General features: G+C 49.1%; 1 protein-coding gene across 1 annotated transcript in view; it reads right to left on the bottom strand.

Annotated features, from left to right (window-relative positions):
* Positions 1 to 496: 496 nt before the first annotated feature.
* The window catches only part of MAST4 (microtubule associated serine/threonine kinase family member 4), a 152,128-nt gene continuing 135,861 nt past the window's right edge, over positions 497 to 16,763 (bottom strand). Inside the window, exons 22-26 of the mRNA XM_087815399.1 lie at positions 16,350 to 16,579; positions 15,672 to 15,794; positions 9,391 to 9,527; positions 7,254 to 7,435; positions 497 to 6,940 (exon numbers count right to left, since the gene is read on the bottom strand). Coding sequence (XP_087671525.1) covers positions 3,051 to 6,940; positions 7,254 to 7,435; positions 9,391 to 9,527; positions 15,672 to 15,794; positions 16,350 to 16,579 — 4,562 coding nt within the window. The 3' untranslated portion in view covers positions 497 to 3,050. The remainder of the gene's footprint in view (positions 6,941 to 7,253; positions 7,436 to 9,390; positions 9,528 to 15,671; positions 15,795 to 16,349; positions 16,580 to 16,763) is intronic.

The raw sequence follows: 16,763 nt of genomic DNA, 5'->3' as shown, positions 1-16,763 counted from the left end.
ATCTGGTTTGAGGATTGTTTTGGGGCTCAAATGAGACAGTCGATGAAAAGTATCTTGTCCAGTCCTAAGCATATAGATAAATAAATGAACATATATAACATATAAATGTAATTCTGTCATCTATCATCTATCTATCTAGACAATATTAGATAGACAGTAGTGTTGGGTTGCTTGCTTCCTTCCTGTGGTTTAAATGATTTTTAATTATGAGGAGACAGGAGGGAAGGAAAAGAAAGCTGAGAAGACCCGATGGTAATTGATGGAGGAAGGTTCTGGGAGACTTGAGGGAGGTGGGGTCACTGAGAAAGGACACCTTTTCCTGAGACTGTAGGGAGATGGAGTGAGGTGTGGAAGCTGAGTTTTGCGGGCAAGGAAGGAGGTTGGTAGAAAATAGGAAGCAGTTAACGGAGACTCCATCTTGAAGAATGGAATATGTTTAAGTTAAAAAATCAGCAAACCTTTCAACTCAACAAAGGGCAATCTGCAAACACCATACTTTCTGTAACAGAGTTATATTCAGTAGCATTTTAGAGACAGTACGCATGTGTGTATATGTAAAAAAAACTTATTGGCCATTATCTTTTCATGCCAAATTTTATTTTCAATGTTATGCGACTGCATAAGTATAAATATTTGTTCAATATACAACAATGATGACATCCATAGGGAATTTCTTAGAGAAAATAAGACTGCAAACACTTTATTGCACAGATCCTAACAAACGTTAAGCTGGTAAATCTACCGCTGGGAGTACTACCGAGGGGCACGTCTTACAATCACAGGAGACTGACCAAAGGGAACACAGGAGAATATCTACCAGCCGAGTGGAGGGGTTTACAACAACAAACAGGTATTACATGAATGCAACCTTAAGTACTCTTTACTCATCCAAAATGCAAAAACATATTTGGCAAAAATGATAATACACTATACAAAATATACATAAATATATCATTTGTAAACAAGCACCTAGTTGTGCTTTAAAGGAAACTGGACAGTTAAAAAGCAAAGGCTGTAAACCATGAACCGCCTCCCCGATCGGCCTGTCTCGATGCCTGAATGCAGAAGCATTGGGTTACAACCACCGACAAACAGATATGAATTATAAATGCTGAGACCACTTTCAAACCCATTTAAGTTCTTGTAAAATATTTGTGTCTTCTACAACTTCACAATGTAGTGATGGGGAATCGCTAAAACTACATGGGAGAAAAAAGGGCAAGGAGACGTTTCCTTGCTTTTGCTTTTTCTATTGTCATTGCCAACTCCTTATACAATGAAAGACAACCAAGCAGCTGGTTAAATTATGCCTTTGTTTTTGGAGCGGAGTTTACAGCCTTGCTAAATGATTTACAATCCACAGGGCTACAGGTGCTTAGATGAGGGATTTTATGGCCTAAAGATACTAAGACACCCCCAGGGGGTCTGGGTGCTGGGTTAGTGTTCACTGGTAATTTTTTTTTCTTTTACAAAAACAAAACAAAAATTCCTGCTATGGATCCCAAGCATCTTATAAATACTTATCTGTGTGTATTTTCTCTTAGTACTTAGTGCCCTCTTATAATGCAAAACAAGCCACCAGAAAAACTGCAACGAAAAACAAAAAAAAACCCTTCAGCACTAATATGACTGGACAAATTCTACGTATCCCATGGTGTACAAAATTCAAATAAGGCTTAGCAAAAGCAAAAGGACAGTCACACTCAAGCACCAAATAGCTCCCACAGGTCTTGTTACAAAAATGCTGCTCTTTATTAATACAGTCCTTTTTTGCATACAAATAAAGAGATCATGTCATGAAATATATGGAGCTACTCGATGCATCGGAAATGAATGTGAAACCAGGGAACTTGCTAAAAACAGCAAGTTTCATCTACAACATAAGGCCTCAGCTATGTATTAAAAGGTATCTGATGTCCTGGTTACTCCTTAATGTATATGCTGTATGCCAAAATCTATTCCCCCTCCTTTTCTTCAAAAAACAAAACCAAAAAAAACCCAAATTTAAAACATCTTCCAATGCCTATTACTCAACCTAAGTACTGGCAGATCTGTGTGCAGCCAGGAACCTTCCTTCTTGTTCGAGAGCAGAGCTGGTGCAGGACTACAAACGTGTGCTTCTCTGACTAGCGACTCACAGCAGAAAGGCCTGAGTTTAAGAGCATTAGAGGGAGAGAAAGCAGGAGGACAGACATAAAGACCAGGTGTGTTTATAGCCCCCGCTCTACCTGGGGTGAAGACCCGACATACACAGCCACAGACCGGGACAGCTGGCCTCTCGGACGGGGGACCCAGGAGCGGAGTGCCCACTAGGACGACCGTGAAATGACCATGACCAGCGCCATGTGTCTGGCCATTCCTGACGCAGGAGGGTTCTAATGCAGCGATCGGAGTACTTCTTGCTTTAGATCTGGAAACATAGGTAGCCAGATACAGTACTATCAAAATCTCTGGTTAAAAATACACATAAAAACTCACCATCTACTATATTTAGGGCTTTCCTGCATCTTCATTTCTACTTAGGATGTTTAACTTAGAAAAGTGAAGCCTTGAAACAGTCTCTTAAACCACAGACCAAAACATGTGGGTGGATGTGAATATACACGAATGGGGGGCTCTATACTTTCACATACATTGGTTTTAAACATTTTGCTTCATTACTACATTATGATAAGTGGTAAAGCAAAAATCTTTTTTTTAAAAATAAAAGCTGTAGTAAATGATGCAATCAGCAGCAAGGTAAAGACTACGTCCCAAACCAAACACACTGCCGGATATTTACAGAGAAAATCCTTTCTTCAACAACTGTAACTGAAGGTATTTATTTTTTTCTTGCACAAACACTATCTGGTAACAGCTTTACCGGTTACAACTGGGAAGGCATTGGAAGAAGGTCCCTCTTTCACTCTCCCATCTTCTCTCCCTCTCCCCTCCCTCGGTGGGGCTCCAGGCTCTGCCCTGCGACGCTCCCACAGTGCTGGTTTCAAAAGGTAGTCAGGACTCAGGTACACATTCAGGACGGGGCTCCCCAGGGCCCTGGGGCCTGCCCCTTACGAGGCCTTTTTGTGAGGGCTGCTCCGCAAACTCTCTTTCCCCCGCCTCTGCCGGACCACAGAGTCCTTCTCAGAAGAAAGGGCCATGGGGCGGTCAGTGCTGGGAGCAGGGGACAGCTTGGTCACCTCTCTGCCCATGTTCTGTTTCCTGGTCTGAGGAGGCTGGGCCGGGGCAGGCTCCTTCCCTTTGGCTTCTCCGGTGGTGGCAGTTGTGGTGGCAGTCACTGAGAGGGCCCTGTCCCGGGGCCCGGCGCCCCCCACCGTGGCTGGGTTGGGGTGCTGTAACTCCACAGTGATGGTGGGGCTCCTGAAGGATGGCAAAGAGTCGCTCTTTGTCATCTGAGCTCTGCCATCGCCCCCAGACGGGGGTCTCCTCTGGTCCCTGCTGCTGGGGGCCGCGAGCTCAGCCGGGGATCCACTGGCCTTGGCAGGAGCGGGGTCGCTGCCGGCGGGGGCTGCGCGAGCTGCGGGCCTGGCTTCGGGGAAGCTGCAGGAGGAGCTCAGAGGCTTCTCCGGGGGGCCGGGCGATCGGAAAGAGCTCTGCCCCGTGGCCGAGGGCGACCGCTTCATGCCGCTGGGCTTGCCTGCCTCGGTCTGCGGCTTCTGGGGACCAAGTCCTTTGCCCTTGGCCTCCGGCACGGCCTTCCCCGCGGCCGCGGCCGGCCTCTCCGGGCCTCTCGGCCTGGCCTCGCCGGGGGCCGGGGCCGGGCTGGCCTCCAGCTGCCCGCCGTCTGCGGGAACGTAAAGTGCTTCCGTGCATCTCCTCCCGTCAGACTTCCTCTCTGCGGTGGCGGCCAGGGGACTAGGGCTCTTGTCCGCCTGTCTGCACGGCGGGGGTCCATCTTTCACAGTGGGTGGTTTGGGGTGCTTTGGAGACAGGTTGAGCTTTTCGCTGACAGTGGGGAGTTTCTGGTCCATAGGTTCACTCACCCCTGGGAGTCCTTGCCGTGGCACAGGCACGGGCTTCTCCAGCATCGCCGGGACACGCCCGCCTTCAGGGGGCTTTGGCTTGGTGTCCAGAGGACCTCCTTTGGGGGGCAGTGAGCCTGAGGGCCCACTTCCTCCCTGGGTCATCACATCGCTGGCTGTGTTCTGGGAACCTGGGACGGCAGGGAACATATCCAACATGCCCTTCCCGTCTCGGCTGGGGCCAGGGGGCTGCGAGCCAGGCTCTCTGACCACCACAGCCCCCACGCTCAGCTTCTGGGAGGAGAGGGGCCTGTCTGGGTGCTTGGACTTTGGAGGGTTCGGGTCAGGGCCAGGCCTGGGCTTGTGGATGCTGCTTTCACTGTGCACAGTAGTGGGCTTGGCTGGGTCCTGGAGGCCCAGGCCGGGCTCTGCAGCCCAGGGCTTCCCACCCAGCTCTCTGCTGGAGGAGTGGATGGGGGAGCCGCAGTGCTGCCGAGCAGCCAGGCTGGGCAGGTCTTTGGTAATCGGTGGGGGTTGGGAGCCACTGCTGAGACGCTGCTGTAGCTGTTCTTTCCTTTCTGGGTCTTTGGGACTGTCTTTCTGCAAAGAAGGGAAACTGGAGAGCTTTTCACTCTTCCCACTCTCGGGGGGCTGCAGAGGCCGCCTGGCAGGAGGGGCTTCTGCCTTGGGTTCCACGCCACTCCTTCCCCTGCCCAGCTCCCTCTCACGAGGAGTCCCCCCTGGGTGCAAAGAGGAGTCCTCTCTGGCCAGTGGCCTCGCCTCATCTCGGCCATCTCTGTGGTTTGTTTTCCCACAAGGCGCTGACGCTTTCTCCATGGCCTGGGTCTGCGTGTGGAGATCTGGGCGGGTCCTTCCCACAGAAGGGAGATTTCTGGAGTTGTCACTGGTTTTAGCAGCTTCTGGAGGACACAGCTCCACGGAGGGATCTCTGTGAACGTCAGCCCTTGCAGCAGGCAGCTCAATTCTGGCTGTGGAAGGGCCCCTTTCCGACGATTCCCTCCCACTCAGCTTCTCCCTAGAGGGGACACCTTCAGGTGGCAGTGGACCACGTGACTTGGGTGGGTCAGTGTTAGGCAGGTTCTGCCCTAGCAAGGGCAGGCGTTTAGCATCAGCGCTAGGATCCTGGCGTTTGCTGGGGCCGCCCTCTCTCCGCTGGAGATCATTTTCCATGTCTGTCACCGGGCTTCTGGTGGCATGGGAAACCTTCCTGTCCTGCTTTACCTCTGGGTCAGGCAGGGGAGCTGATGGTGAATTCTGGAGACACCGGCTGGGTGGCAGGAACCGAGGCTCAAGCAGGTAGGATTTGTTCATCTTGAAGCCTGCAGGGGAAGGCTCCCTCTGACTAGCGGTGTCACCCTTCCTTCCTCCACTGCTGGCAAGAGCCGCTGGCACAGCGGGCCCCATGGCACTGCCTGGGCTGGGGCTCTGTGCAGGCTCTGGGGAAGGCAGCTCGGTCTTAGAGGCCTGAGGTCCAGACAGGAGAGCAATGTCCAAAGTGCCCTCAATTGGCTTCAGGCATGACACAGACCTACCTTCCAGCTTATACTCAGATGGGCTTTTCCGGACAGGTGACTCAGGAGCAACCAAGCCCGGCTTCTCCGCTCCACTGTCCACCCGGCCAGCTAAGGCCTTGAGGGGGACGAAAGACACACTGCTCATCTGAGCTGCATGGGCGCTGCTGATGAACGCTCGGCTCTCAGAGGCCGGCACCATCTCCTGCTGCCCAACCATGGGCCGGGCCGGGTTCCCTGGCAGGCATTCATGGGCACTAGATGCCATCTTGGGCTTCATCACAGGACAGAGGCTGTCATCTTTGTCTTCAAGTGACATTTTCTTTCGGAGGTAATCGATGTTGGCCAGCCTGCTGTCTAACTTTTCACATCGGAGATACTCCTTGGCCTGGGGAGCCTTCTCCACATTGTCACCCTTCGCGGAGGAGCACCTGTCAGTGGAGTGGCAGAGACCATCCTGAAGGGTGCTGGGAGAGGAGGCTTGTTTGAAGTCACAGGTTCCCTGACTGTGGTCCCCGGGTGCCTGGCCACAGCCAGCTGCCACCCCATCCAAGGCCAAACTCTCGCTGGCCCGCACGCTGGCCTGGTTGTGAAGGGCATCCTTCAGCAGGCTGCCCAGGGATGGGGCCTCCTGACCGGCTGCTTTAGATTCAAAATGACTTGACCTTTCTAAAGCCTTTGGGTATATTTTCTTCTCTCTCTCTTCCAGCCTCAAAGTAGAGTGGTTTTCCAAATCATTGCCCAGTCCGTGGGGTTTCTGGTGGGATTCCTGTTTCTCTGGGAAGCCGTCTGGTTTCTTCACCACCACCTTGGCCTTCAGCTTCTCTCGGTCCAGGTCGTCAGCGGACTCCTGCCTTCCCAGCTTCCGGGAGACAGGGCGCTTCAGGCAGCCTTGCTCCACCGGCCTGGCCCGGCTGAGGGCCGGTGCGTCACACGTGTTCTCCTCCAGGCTCTGCAAGGCCACTTCCCGCTGCGGCTGGTCCCGCTGCACCTCCTCCTGCGTCACCTCCAGGCTGTGCTTGCGGGAGCACAGGTGCTTCTTGTCACTGCCATAAGAGGGAGAGAGCTTCTCCTCCGACTGCACGCGCTTGAGCAGCGGGGACCGGGGCGGCTCGGCACTCTTGGGCCTCACGATGTGTCTGACGATGGTGGGAGGGGAGTGCATTTTGCTGGGAAAGGCTTGAGCGATCTTGGAGTTGCCCAGTGAGTGGCCCAGCAGAGGTGACGGGGACCGCTGCGGGGAGGTGGGCTGTGGTGTTGGCGAGGGTGTCCGGGCCAGCGGGGAGAGCGGGATGCTGCCCGCTGACTTACGCCTTCCGGACCGGTATCGCTGTCCGCTGAGTTTGGGGGCCAGACCGTGGAGAGTGCTGGGCCGGATGTGTCCTGACCCCGCTGGGGAGTTGGGGGCACTAGAACTTGGGGAGCTGCTCTGTGAGGAGTTAGTACCTGGGGGTGGAAAACAGAACACGTGAGCAACAGCCACCTTCCCTCTCCTTTCCACCCTCCAGCCCAAACTGTTTCAGGTAAGGTCAGATCAAGGTCAGCAAACTGTCTTAGCATCCAACTCTAATGAATGGTTTTGGGATAAACCTCCCTATACTAAGTTTTAACCCAACACTTCCTGTCTTGTTTTAACTGTCCAAATAGACCCATCTCATGACCTCGTAGCTAGAATAATTCTTGTGTTTCAGGATCTAAGACAGTGACTCTGACCTCCTCTCAACTCTTGCTTGCTCTCCTGGCCAGGAGACTTACTCACCAGATGGGAAGTCGGGGGTGGAGCGATAGCTAGGTGTGGGAGATCGGGGAGACAAGCTATGCGTGGGGGACCCTGGGAGGCTTTCCCCTGATGACAGCGATCGGTTCAGGCAGGAGAAGCTTCGGCTGGTGTGGAGTAACGGAGAAGGCTGCTTAGCTAGTTTTTTGAAAAGGGATCTCCTCCTAGAGTGAAAACAAGAGAAAATGGATGCGATTTGATGTGATGTTCAGAGCCACTCCTGCCTCCCCACAGTTCCTGTTCCGTTCACACCTCTGTGCGGGAGACGGTGATGTGATGGCAGATCCTATTAAAGAGTTGGATCCCACTGTTACAGTAAAAACATTTTTATGGCTTAGAAAGGCAGACAGTATACAGTGGAAGCTCTCTGAATTCCAAACACTTTAAGAGCTGGGGGGAGGGGAGTATATTAAGTATATACTCATTTATTTATTTGTCAGGTTTATGAGAAGGGTATTCTTTGCCTGAAGGCTTCTGAGTATGCACCCCCAGACACTGACACAATTTCATTAAGAGATAATACCAAGTAAGATCTCTGGGAGCAAAATCATCTCAGACATAGAATTCTTCAATGGAGACACACTGGGCAGAGGCTTTATCTGTGAGGGGCTGTTTGCTGTGCTTACTCCACTGAGGGCTCCTGATTATCCTCAAGGACAGTGAAGGCTGTGCATTTGCATAGAAAGTCATGAAACGTGCACGGATAGAAGCTTATCCTATCAGCAGGGCAGCAGCCACCACACTGCTGCTGAGGCAATGAGTGCTCAGCAACAACACAGCCTCCGGCAGAAGGCCGGGCCCCAACGCTCAGAAGTGCAGGTGGCTGGAGAGTTCCTACACCCTCCCCGAAAACCCTAAACCCTGACCCACCTGCGGAGCTCAGGCAGGAAGCTTAAACACGGCTGCCCCCGAAACAGTGTTCTATATGACTTACAGCACACACAAAACATAAAGCACACACAAAAAAGGAGACTCTCAGCATTTAGGTTGTGTGTGTAATTTTAATAAAAGTAATAAATGCACTTGGATTAAAAAGTCAGTTTTATAAACTTATAACGAAAAAAATTACAACTCCCCTCCTCTGCTTTCTTTGGCCCACTCTCCAGGGACAAGCAGTGTTTCTCCTCCCATCTGTCTTCACGTTGCTCAGTGATGTGCCTACACTGCCTTTTAGTTTTTCAGTTTCAGAACTTATCTGTTGATGTCCTACCACAGAAGTTGAGAATTAAGCTCTCCTACAAACCCCCTCCACCTTCTGACCAAATACACTTCCCTTTTTTATTCCTCCCAATAGAGCTAAACAGAAATGTTTAGTTACCCAAAAAAAGCTGGTGTTTTCTCTGTTTTAAGTATTGCTCACAGCTAGGCCATGTAGAGCATAATTCTATTTCCTTTCTCGTATAACTTTATCTTTCCTGGAGTTGATAAGCATTCCTTTTACATTGACATTATTTTTCTACATCTCCATCATCAAAAATCCTCTGAATGTGATCAGATGCATCAGATTCAAGTGGTGAGGGAGAGATGCTCAGGCACCCTGCAGGGAGTATATCCAGACAGCTGCCTGGCAAAAAGTGGCCCGGCCAGAAAATTACTGCGTTTGCCAGTGTCTTGCACAGAGCACAGAAAGACACTCGTGACACCTCCCAGACGGTAACCTAGCTAGATATTCAGTAGCAAGACACACTCCTTTCATTTCTAGGATTATTTGGATGTTTTTAAGATATAGTTATTTCAGAATCGTTGGCATTTAAGAAATACCAACTGTTTTTAGATAGTGCAAAGGACATTATTAAAGGTAGATTCAATGTTAAGAACTGCTTGAAGGTCCAGTTCCTCAGATCCAACTCAAATGAAATGAAGTCTAGAGGCTTAAGGAATACCCAAGGGCTTTTGGGCCTCACACACGAGATAAAGCAATCTGAACTCTTCTACCATGTAACTATGGACCCCTTTCACTGTGAAAAATGATGCTACTGTGAATATGAACTTTCATGTATAAATACATGTGAACCACAGCATAAAGTGGCTCATCTATAAGCACTGACATTAATTAGGGAGTAACCTGCCTCCAACATGGGTACCCACGAAACTCGCAAAGAATGCCGCCCGAACTCACCTCTCCAGACTCTCTTTCTTCTTAGATTTCTTGCTCCGCCTCACCATCCGGCTCTTGCAGCTGTTTCTCCTGGCTGGCCCCGTTTTGATGGACGTGTTTTCAAACGGGGTGGTAGTGACTGACACCTTATTGCCACTCTGAAAAACAATGAGGCGCTATTAAAGGGAAACGCTGTAACGCAGCAGGACCTGGACAGAGAGGTGTTCAAAGCAACACAAGGACGCGCACACACAAAAGGGCCTTCATTTCCAAATAAGCCTCAAAGCAGTGAAGTCCTTGAGAATACAAACTGCGTGGAGGCAAAACCTAAGGTTTCTTCAAGAGGGTGGGCTCTGGACTGCACAGATCGGAGTTCAAATCTGAGCTCCGGAGCCTAAGCGCGCGGCTCCCCCTCCCTCGGCCTCCGCTTCCTGTGCTATGTGGTGGCAGAGTCACACCTGTCCCATGGGGGCTCCTCTGAGGACCACACGCAGGATAGAGTTGGTAAGGCCCTCAGCACCCACTGTGGCACACGGACAGGCTCTATAAATAACACGTAGCTTCCTTCATCCATATGTATTAAGTATAAATAATGTGCCCCGGGGCTGTCTCCTTGCTTGATTTAGTTTTCTCTTTTCTCATTTTTGTGTTTTTCCTTTGATCTAGAAATCAAAGAGCAACAAAATTGAAAGAGACTTTTATTTTTCATTATTTTACGGCTCCTTTTCTATCACTGTAAACCCTGCCAGCTTGCCCAGCTGGAACATTTCTGCCAGTGTGCGTGAGGCAGCCTGTCTTCGCCCGGGCCACATGCGGCGAGGTCATCCCGCGGGGCTCTGTGCCCTTTCACCGGGTCCTGGGACAGGGCCTACTGGGCAGGCCCTCAGGACAGAGTTGAGAGCAGAGTCCGGAAGCCAGCCAAAGGGTGCCCAGGGCAGGTGGCAGGACCGATCCATCCCCTTCACTCCAGCATCAATGACCTCTTCTTGCATTTCTTAAAAACCAGGGGAGAAACATGTCCTTTCAAAGTCACAAATAGCCCTGATTACCTTGAAAAGATAGATGTATAAGGAGAAGGGCCTTTTAAAAAGCCCATGCCTGGGAGACAACTAGCAGTTAGGCTCTAGGTGGTACTAAGTGATAAGGAGTTAAGTATGATGGGGGCAGAAGACTGAAAACACAAAGACTGACTGACTACTTTAATGTTAACATCTACTCTTGCTCCAATCTGGGAAGTAATAAATGCCATTATAAGAATAAAATAGTAAAGTATAAAAAAAAAAAAAGTAACAATCATTGAGAAGCTAACTGGCCAGCTAACACCAGTAATATTTCAGTATATTTCCTGCAGCTCTTTTTTCAGGCCTGTGTAAATTACAACCAGGAATTAAACCAGAGCACATCACTGGGCTCTGTACAAATGTACCCTTTGCCTATAAAAATCAAACCCAATGTTCTCTTTCTTGTTTCTACATATTACTGTTCCAGCGGACGGTTCACTAGACTACTGGAAATACAAGAAATAATGTCCCTAAGGGGAAATACAGACACAAAGATGCAGAGCACCAATATTTGGTCAGAGACATCAGTGATTGTGAAAAGGAGAAGTGACTGGAAGAAAACTTCACGGAGAACGGGTGAGAGGTAGGAAGCCTGCCACCCAGTGGATCCACCGGCTACAGCGAGTGCTGCCTAAGCTGTACAATGCGGCTAATGGGGCGGGTTTACCCTCAATCCATTCTTTCGGAGACTGAGCAACCTCTTATCAGAGAAATTCTGTGGTGCTTGTTTAAAAATAACAACAAAAACCAGGGCCAGCAGACTGTTAAGTGTTCAGAGAGTCCTCTCTTCCTTTAAACTACTGTGTGACCAGTGCACGGTGGGAGAGAAATTATCTTCAGCTGCCTGAGCTGAACACAAGTGCACAAGTTGGTCTGTCCAAGCCCTTCTCTCAACCTGGCTCCACATCAGTTATCTGCTGGTCTTGTGTACCTCCTGAGCTAGACTGTTCTCACATCTCTTTCTCGAAAAGTGTACACGGGGAACGGCACTCCTCCTGCACAGCTGTGCCCTGGCCCTGGTTCGCACCCTCCACAGCCCAGCCCCAGCCACCTGGCCCACTGCACCCCTCTCGGGACCGAGGCCCCAGCCACGCTGCTTTACTCAGGCACCTCAAGCACTGTGACCTCTCCGCCCTTGTGTTTTCCTGCACTCTCTCTGTTTTGCTCCCCTTCCCACATACTAAACACCAGCCTTCACAGCCGGGCACCGACGACCCCTAGCCCCTCAGGCCTGTCTGCCCTGGTGGAAGGCCAGGTGTGAGGACTCCTGAGCTTATTCAGGTAAAGCACTCTCCATTTCCTACCACTCTCCCGGGTCCTTTGTTGTGGGCCCCTTGCAGCACCTAGCACAACGCTCTGCATACTTCGGGGGCTCAGCAGTTGCGTGCGGGTAGGAATAGTGAGGCTCTCAATGGTCCCACTTCAGTATCCAGAGGTTCCCAGAGTTCGTGGAAACGAAATTTTTGAAGCAGGGGCCAATGAAGGTTTAGGGCTTCTCTTATGCATCGAGGATTTAAACTAATGCTCTCCTAAGAAAGCAACCTGGTTGAGTAGAGAGATTCCTGGGTTAGAGAGGTTAAGCCAGGCAGGTTATCATGTGAGCAGGGGATAAAACTGGGTCAATATGGCCTATGGCCTGCACTTACTACTATAGCGAGGCCATGACACAAACATGGAATAAGCTTACTGTGTTCACAGTCAAAAGCTACATAAGCAGTGTACATGTATTTCTAATATGTACACAGGGCCCTGTGTGATGGCTCTTCCTCCTCTTTCTCAGGGGCGCCATGAGCCTTGTAAAATAGTTTGTGAGTATGCAACATCGTGTAAGCAGCATCCGGAACACCACAGCACAGCTACCGCCCGGACGTCCCACGGGCGATGGCACGCGGGGGCCCAGTGTTAACACCAGTCACTTTCCCTTTTGCAGAGACTGCTGGGTAAATCTGGAAGGAAGCTGCATGATTACACAGTTCGCTGGGAAGATAATTAAATCCCTTGTATCCTCTTTGTTTCGTTACACTGGTTACTCCTCGAGTGCTTCCTTTATGAACAACAGGCAAGATCCTCTGCTTGGATCTGTGACAGAGCACGCGTGGCTCCGGAGGGTGCCAACGGCTCTCCATTTTGCATGTCTGCGCAGGCCGACAGCGACTAGATGCAGGAATGAAAGCACTCAGTAACCAGACGATACAAATGGGATCATGTGATTCTGCCAAGAGACTTTGCCAGAGAGCTTTAGGAGAAATGTACATTCAAATTTCACAGAAGGAGAGGTTGTAAGACCCAGAATCATATTAGAATCCCTTATAAAATAAATAATGAAAATGATCCATTATGCCTCAGAAAAATAAATGCATATTTTCTAAAGATACATATTTCAGTGTATTATTTCTTCTCTTATTTTCAGAGCGGACGTATGAAATGATATAAAGATATGCTGTGGCAGGAGCTAAGCTGCTGTAACACAATGCTGCCATAAAGAATGAAGAAGGCCAGACACACACTACCACCTAAACTCCCTTGGACCTTCTTTTTTATTTTCTGATCCTCACGAGGATATGTTTATTGATTTTAGAGAGAGAGGAAGGGGGGGAAGAGAGAGAGAAACATCGATGTGAGAGAGAAACATTGATTGGTTGCCTCCCGAACACACCCTGACTGGGGATCGAACCTGCAACCTAGGTACGTGCCCTGACCGGGAACCGAACCTACAACCATCTTGGTGCCTGGAATGAGGTTCCAACCAACTGAGCCACCTGGCCAGGGCCCTTTGACCTTCTTTTAATTGCCAATGCCAAGATAAGGAAAAGATCTTGTAGAATTGATAACAACTAAGAGAGGCTCGCCTATAAAAACACAGACTTATTACTGAAACAAAGGGTCAAAGTGAGCTCCTGGCAAAGCTCAAGGAGCATGTTAGAGATAGACATGTCTATCTCTACTTTTCGGTGCCCAATCAACTGGAAAGGCTCATATATTGGACTCCTCTCACCCCACAAAAAACTTTCCTGAGCCCTGATAAAGGGTCCATCTGCAAGCCAGCAATGGGGCTCCCCTAGAGCACAGGGTCAGGCATTGTGAGAGAAGCAGCTAGTCAGACACATAAATCTCTGTATCTCTCCTTGAATTTTGCTTTGGGGGGTTCTGAGGTCCTCTCAGAGAACTTGCACAGCTAAGGGGTCTCAAACTCAGCAATCTTTCTCTGCCCCCCTTTCTTGGACACTTAGTCAGAGAGAGTTGTTCCATGCCAGCTGGACAAAGAGCATTATCAGAGATGGATGGTGAATGAAGCTATATCCAGGCAGGTACCAGAGTAACACGTTTCTACTCAGTGGCCATATTGCAAAAGTATAAACTAACTCCATGCATCTAAAGGCTTTTATTCCCCAAATAAATGGGACATACAATGAGCCAGGAGTCAAGACACAATGAACATAGTCGTGTGGTACTTGGCTCCTCCCATGATAATCTTTGGACAGTGAGCAAAGGAGAACCTCATAGTCTACCTCAACTCCACGAGCATCTATTGAGTCCCCAGCTGTATACCAGGATCTGGTTAAACGCTGGGATTACGTGGGGAGTTTTAATAGCAATTCTGCATCTCTCCTGCAGGCTGCTGTCAGATCTGCTACGTGCTCAGCACGACCATAGCTGATTTCCCACACTATCTAAGGCTCTGCAACGTTCTCTTGATATTCAGTCCTGTACCACTGGTGATCAATAGCATGTATTTGAGAGAAAGCTGGCTAGAGTTAGAGGACACCCCGTGAGTGTGGGTGACAACAAATCCAGCCCCTGAGCCCAAGACCAAAGTCTTGTTAATGCTGTGAATTAATCTATGGCAATAACTTCTCTACAATCTGCTACTTCACACTGGACCCTTGAAGAGACAAGCTATTCTACTCTCAGGACCTGGGCCAGACTTGGAATCTTGAAGACTCTTGTGCTGGCTGGGGAATGACAGAGAAGGAAGGAGAGAAGTCATTGAACTGAACTTACTTTTGAAAGGCTTTCCACACCCACTCCCCTGTAGTGCCTCCCAAATCCCTCATTTTCTTTCAAGTTCCAATTAAACGTTATTATTTCCCTACGATGCTTCTTCCACTCAGAATGTTTTCTCTAAAAGTATCTGCTAGAGCCCTGAATAGTTAAGTTAGTTGTATTTTATCTGCTTACACATCTCCCATGCTTCCTGAAGGCAAGGACTATACCTTAATTCCTGTGTTACCATCTCTATGGTACCTGCCTCAGGGCCAGTGCTGTAGGACAGCTCTGCGTGTGCGTTATCTGAATGACATGTATGCACGTGCTTCGCCTCTCAATAGGCCCCAGGTGAGCTGGAGCTTTGGCTCACACTCTATGGCTGGCAGCCCCTTACAGTGCTCAAGGAGCAAGAGGTCATCCAAAAATCTGTTGATCTGTAAAGCAATCCTACTACTAGGCACACTGCACCTCTAATCACAGGAAAGCTGGCCTTTGTTTCTGAAAAAAATGTAACATCAAATTCAAATTCATCTTTATTTTAATCAGATCTGTGTTTGGAGCTATCACTTTATATTCTGGTGTCAGCAGGTGACAAAGCAAGTAACTGAACAGAATGGAGAGGACCCATGTAAGACACGCTCTCCAACTCCTTTCACGCTTCCTGGTATCTCCCTCCCCAGGCTTTACTCAGTTTGCGTTTTAAATAGAAATTGATCTCTATTCAGTCATTTGGGGGGGGAAGGGATGGCCTAATGATTGCCAGAACCCCTTCCACTACCACCAATTTATATAATTCATAGTGTCCATGTTTCCATGCACAATTCTCTCTCCAAGGAAATCCAACTCTCAAGACTCAACCTTACAGCAGACCCCACAGTTTTATACCACTTTGTCTTCTACTAAACTAAAACAAAACCTCCTGAATGTTCCTGAGCAAAATCACCTTTAGTTGTTTTCCAAACAGATTTCCCTATGTGAAGTACACACAAAACAAAGAAAATTTTTATTACTTGTAACTTATAATAAGAAGCAAAATTAAATTAGGAAGTGATTACGCAGATATTCATGATATAAAACCAGAGAATTCTTATCTTTAACAATAAGCCTGAGAATACTGAATACATCCTCAGAAACGAGACTGTGTGCAGGGGTGTGCCAGGGATGGACTCTAGAACTCGGGTACAGAGTTCTTGCGACCAGTTCCTTCTGGCCACCTGCCTCATCTGTATGGCCGTGACCGAAAAAAGACAGTACCTTCAGCAAGAGCTCTATCACTTCCGTGTGGACAAGTCCATGCACCGGCTCCCCGTTGATGTGTGTGATCAGGTCCCCAGCTCTCAGTCCTGCCTGGCAGGCTGGACTTCCTTCTTCTACATTCTGAAGTCCAAGAAGAGAGAACATATTTGTAAGCAAACAAATGACACCCCTAAGCCTCCTGTTCCTAGTGGCAGACTATTCTGAGTTAAGCAGCAAATAATCCTAAGCTCCTACGAGGAAATAAAAAAGGCATGGTTACTACTCTACTGCCATCATCCAAAAACAGGGTAATTTCTATGGTTCCTTAAAAAAAAAAAAATTCAGGTGATTTGAGAAGGTAGTTGTTGTTTTTTAAAAAAAGGCCAAGGAAAAAAAAAAAAAGAATAAAAGAAGGATTGAAATAGGCCTGTCTTTGACTCTTCCTACCAGCGTGGTATAAAAAGTGGGCAACCAAATGTGAAAACGGGACACATCTGTGAGAAAGGATTCGTTTTTGCTAAATTCAATTGTACCGTATAGATGAAGGGAAAGAGCACTACAGGAAAATGGAATAGGTCCCAAATGGCAGCTTAGTGAAAATACATTTGCTGTCAACTACGTCTCACTCAGCCAACTCATCATTCCCCAGTGTGGCCGGGAAGGAAAAGAACGCGGAGGAGAGGCTGGGGGTCTTACCCAGACGATGTGGTGCACTGTGTAGACGTCGCTGTCTCCCACGTACACCCGGATGGCGCGGATGGTGAACCCGTAGTTCTTCCCTGAGCTGTGGATGACGGCGGGCTGATGCGGGCTGGCGGAGGCCGCCGAGGAGTCTCGGCTGGGAGAGGAGTCCCGAGAAGAAGACGGGTCCGAGGACAGGGAGTGGGGAGACATTGGACTCCCCAGCGGAGAAACGGCAAACATATCTGCAACAGAGAAGCCAGCCGTCAGCTCAGATCTGGGTCACGCAGCAGGCACGCGGCCAGCCCGCACGGCAGCCCTGCTGGGGCTGGGAGCGTGGGAGCAAACAAACGCGTTCGTTTCTAACAGAAAAATAAAGAAGAAATAATACAAAAATGTTTCTATGCGTAAGTAATATGGATTTCAAAA

Source organism: Miniopterus natalensis, chromosome 3 (genome assembly GCF_054644295.1).
Source record: "Miniopterus natalensis isolate mMinNat1 chromosome 3, mMinNat1.hap1, whole genome shotgun sequence".
In the NCBI taxonomy this organism is placed as follows: Eukaryota; Metazoa; Chordata; class Mammalia; order Chiroptera; family Miniopteridae; genus Miniopterus; species Miniopterus natalensis.
This window is presented reverse-complemented; position numbering and strand designations above follow the sequence as displayed.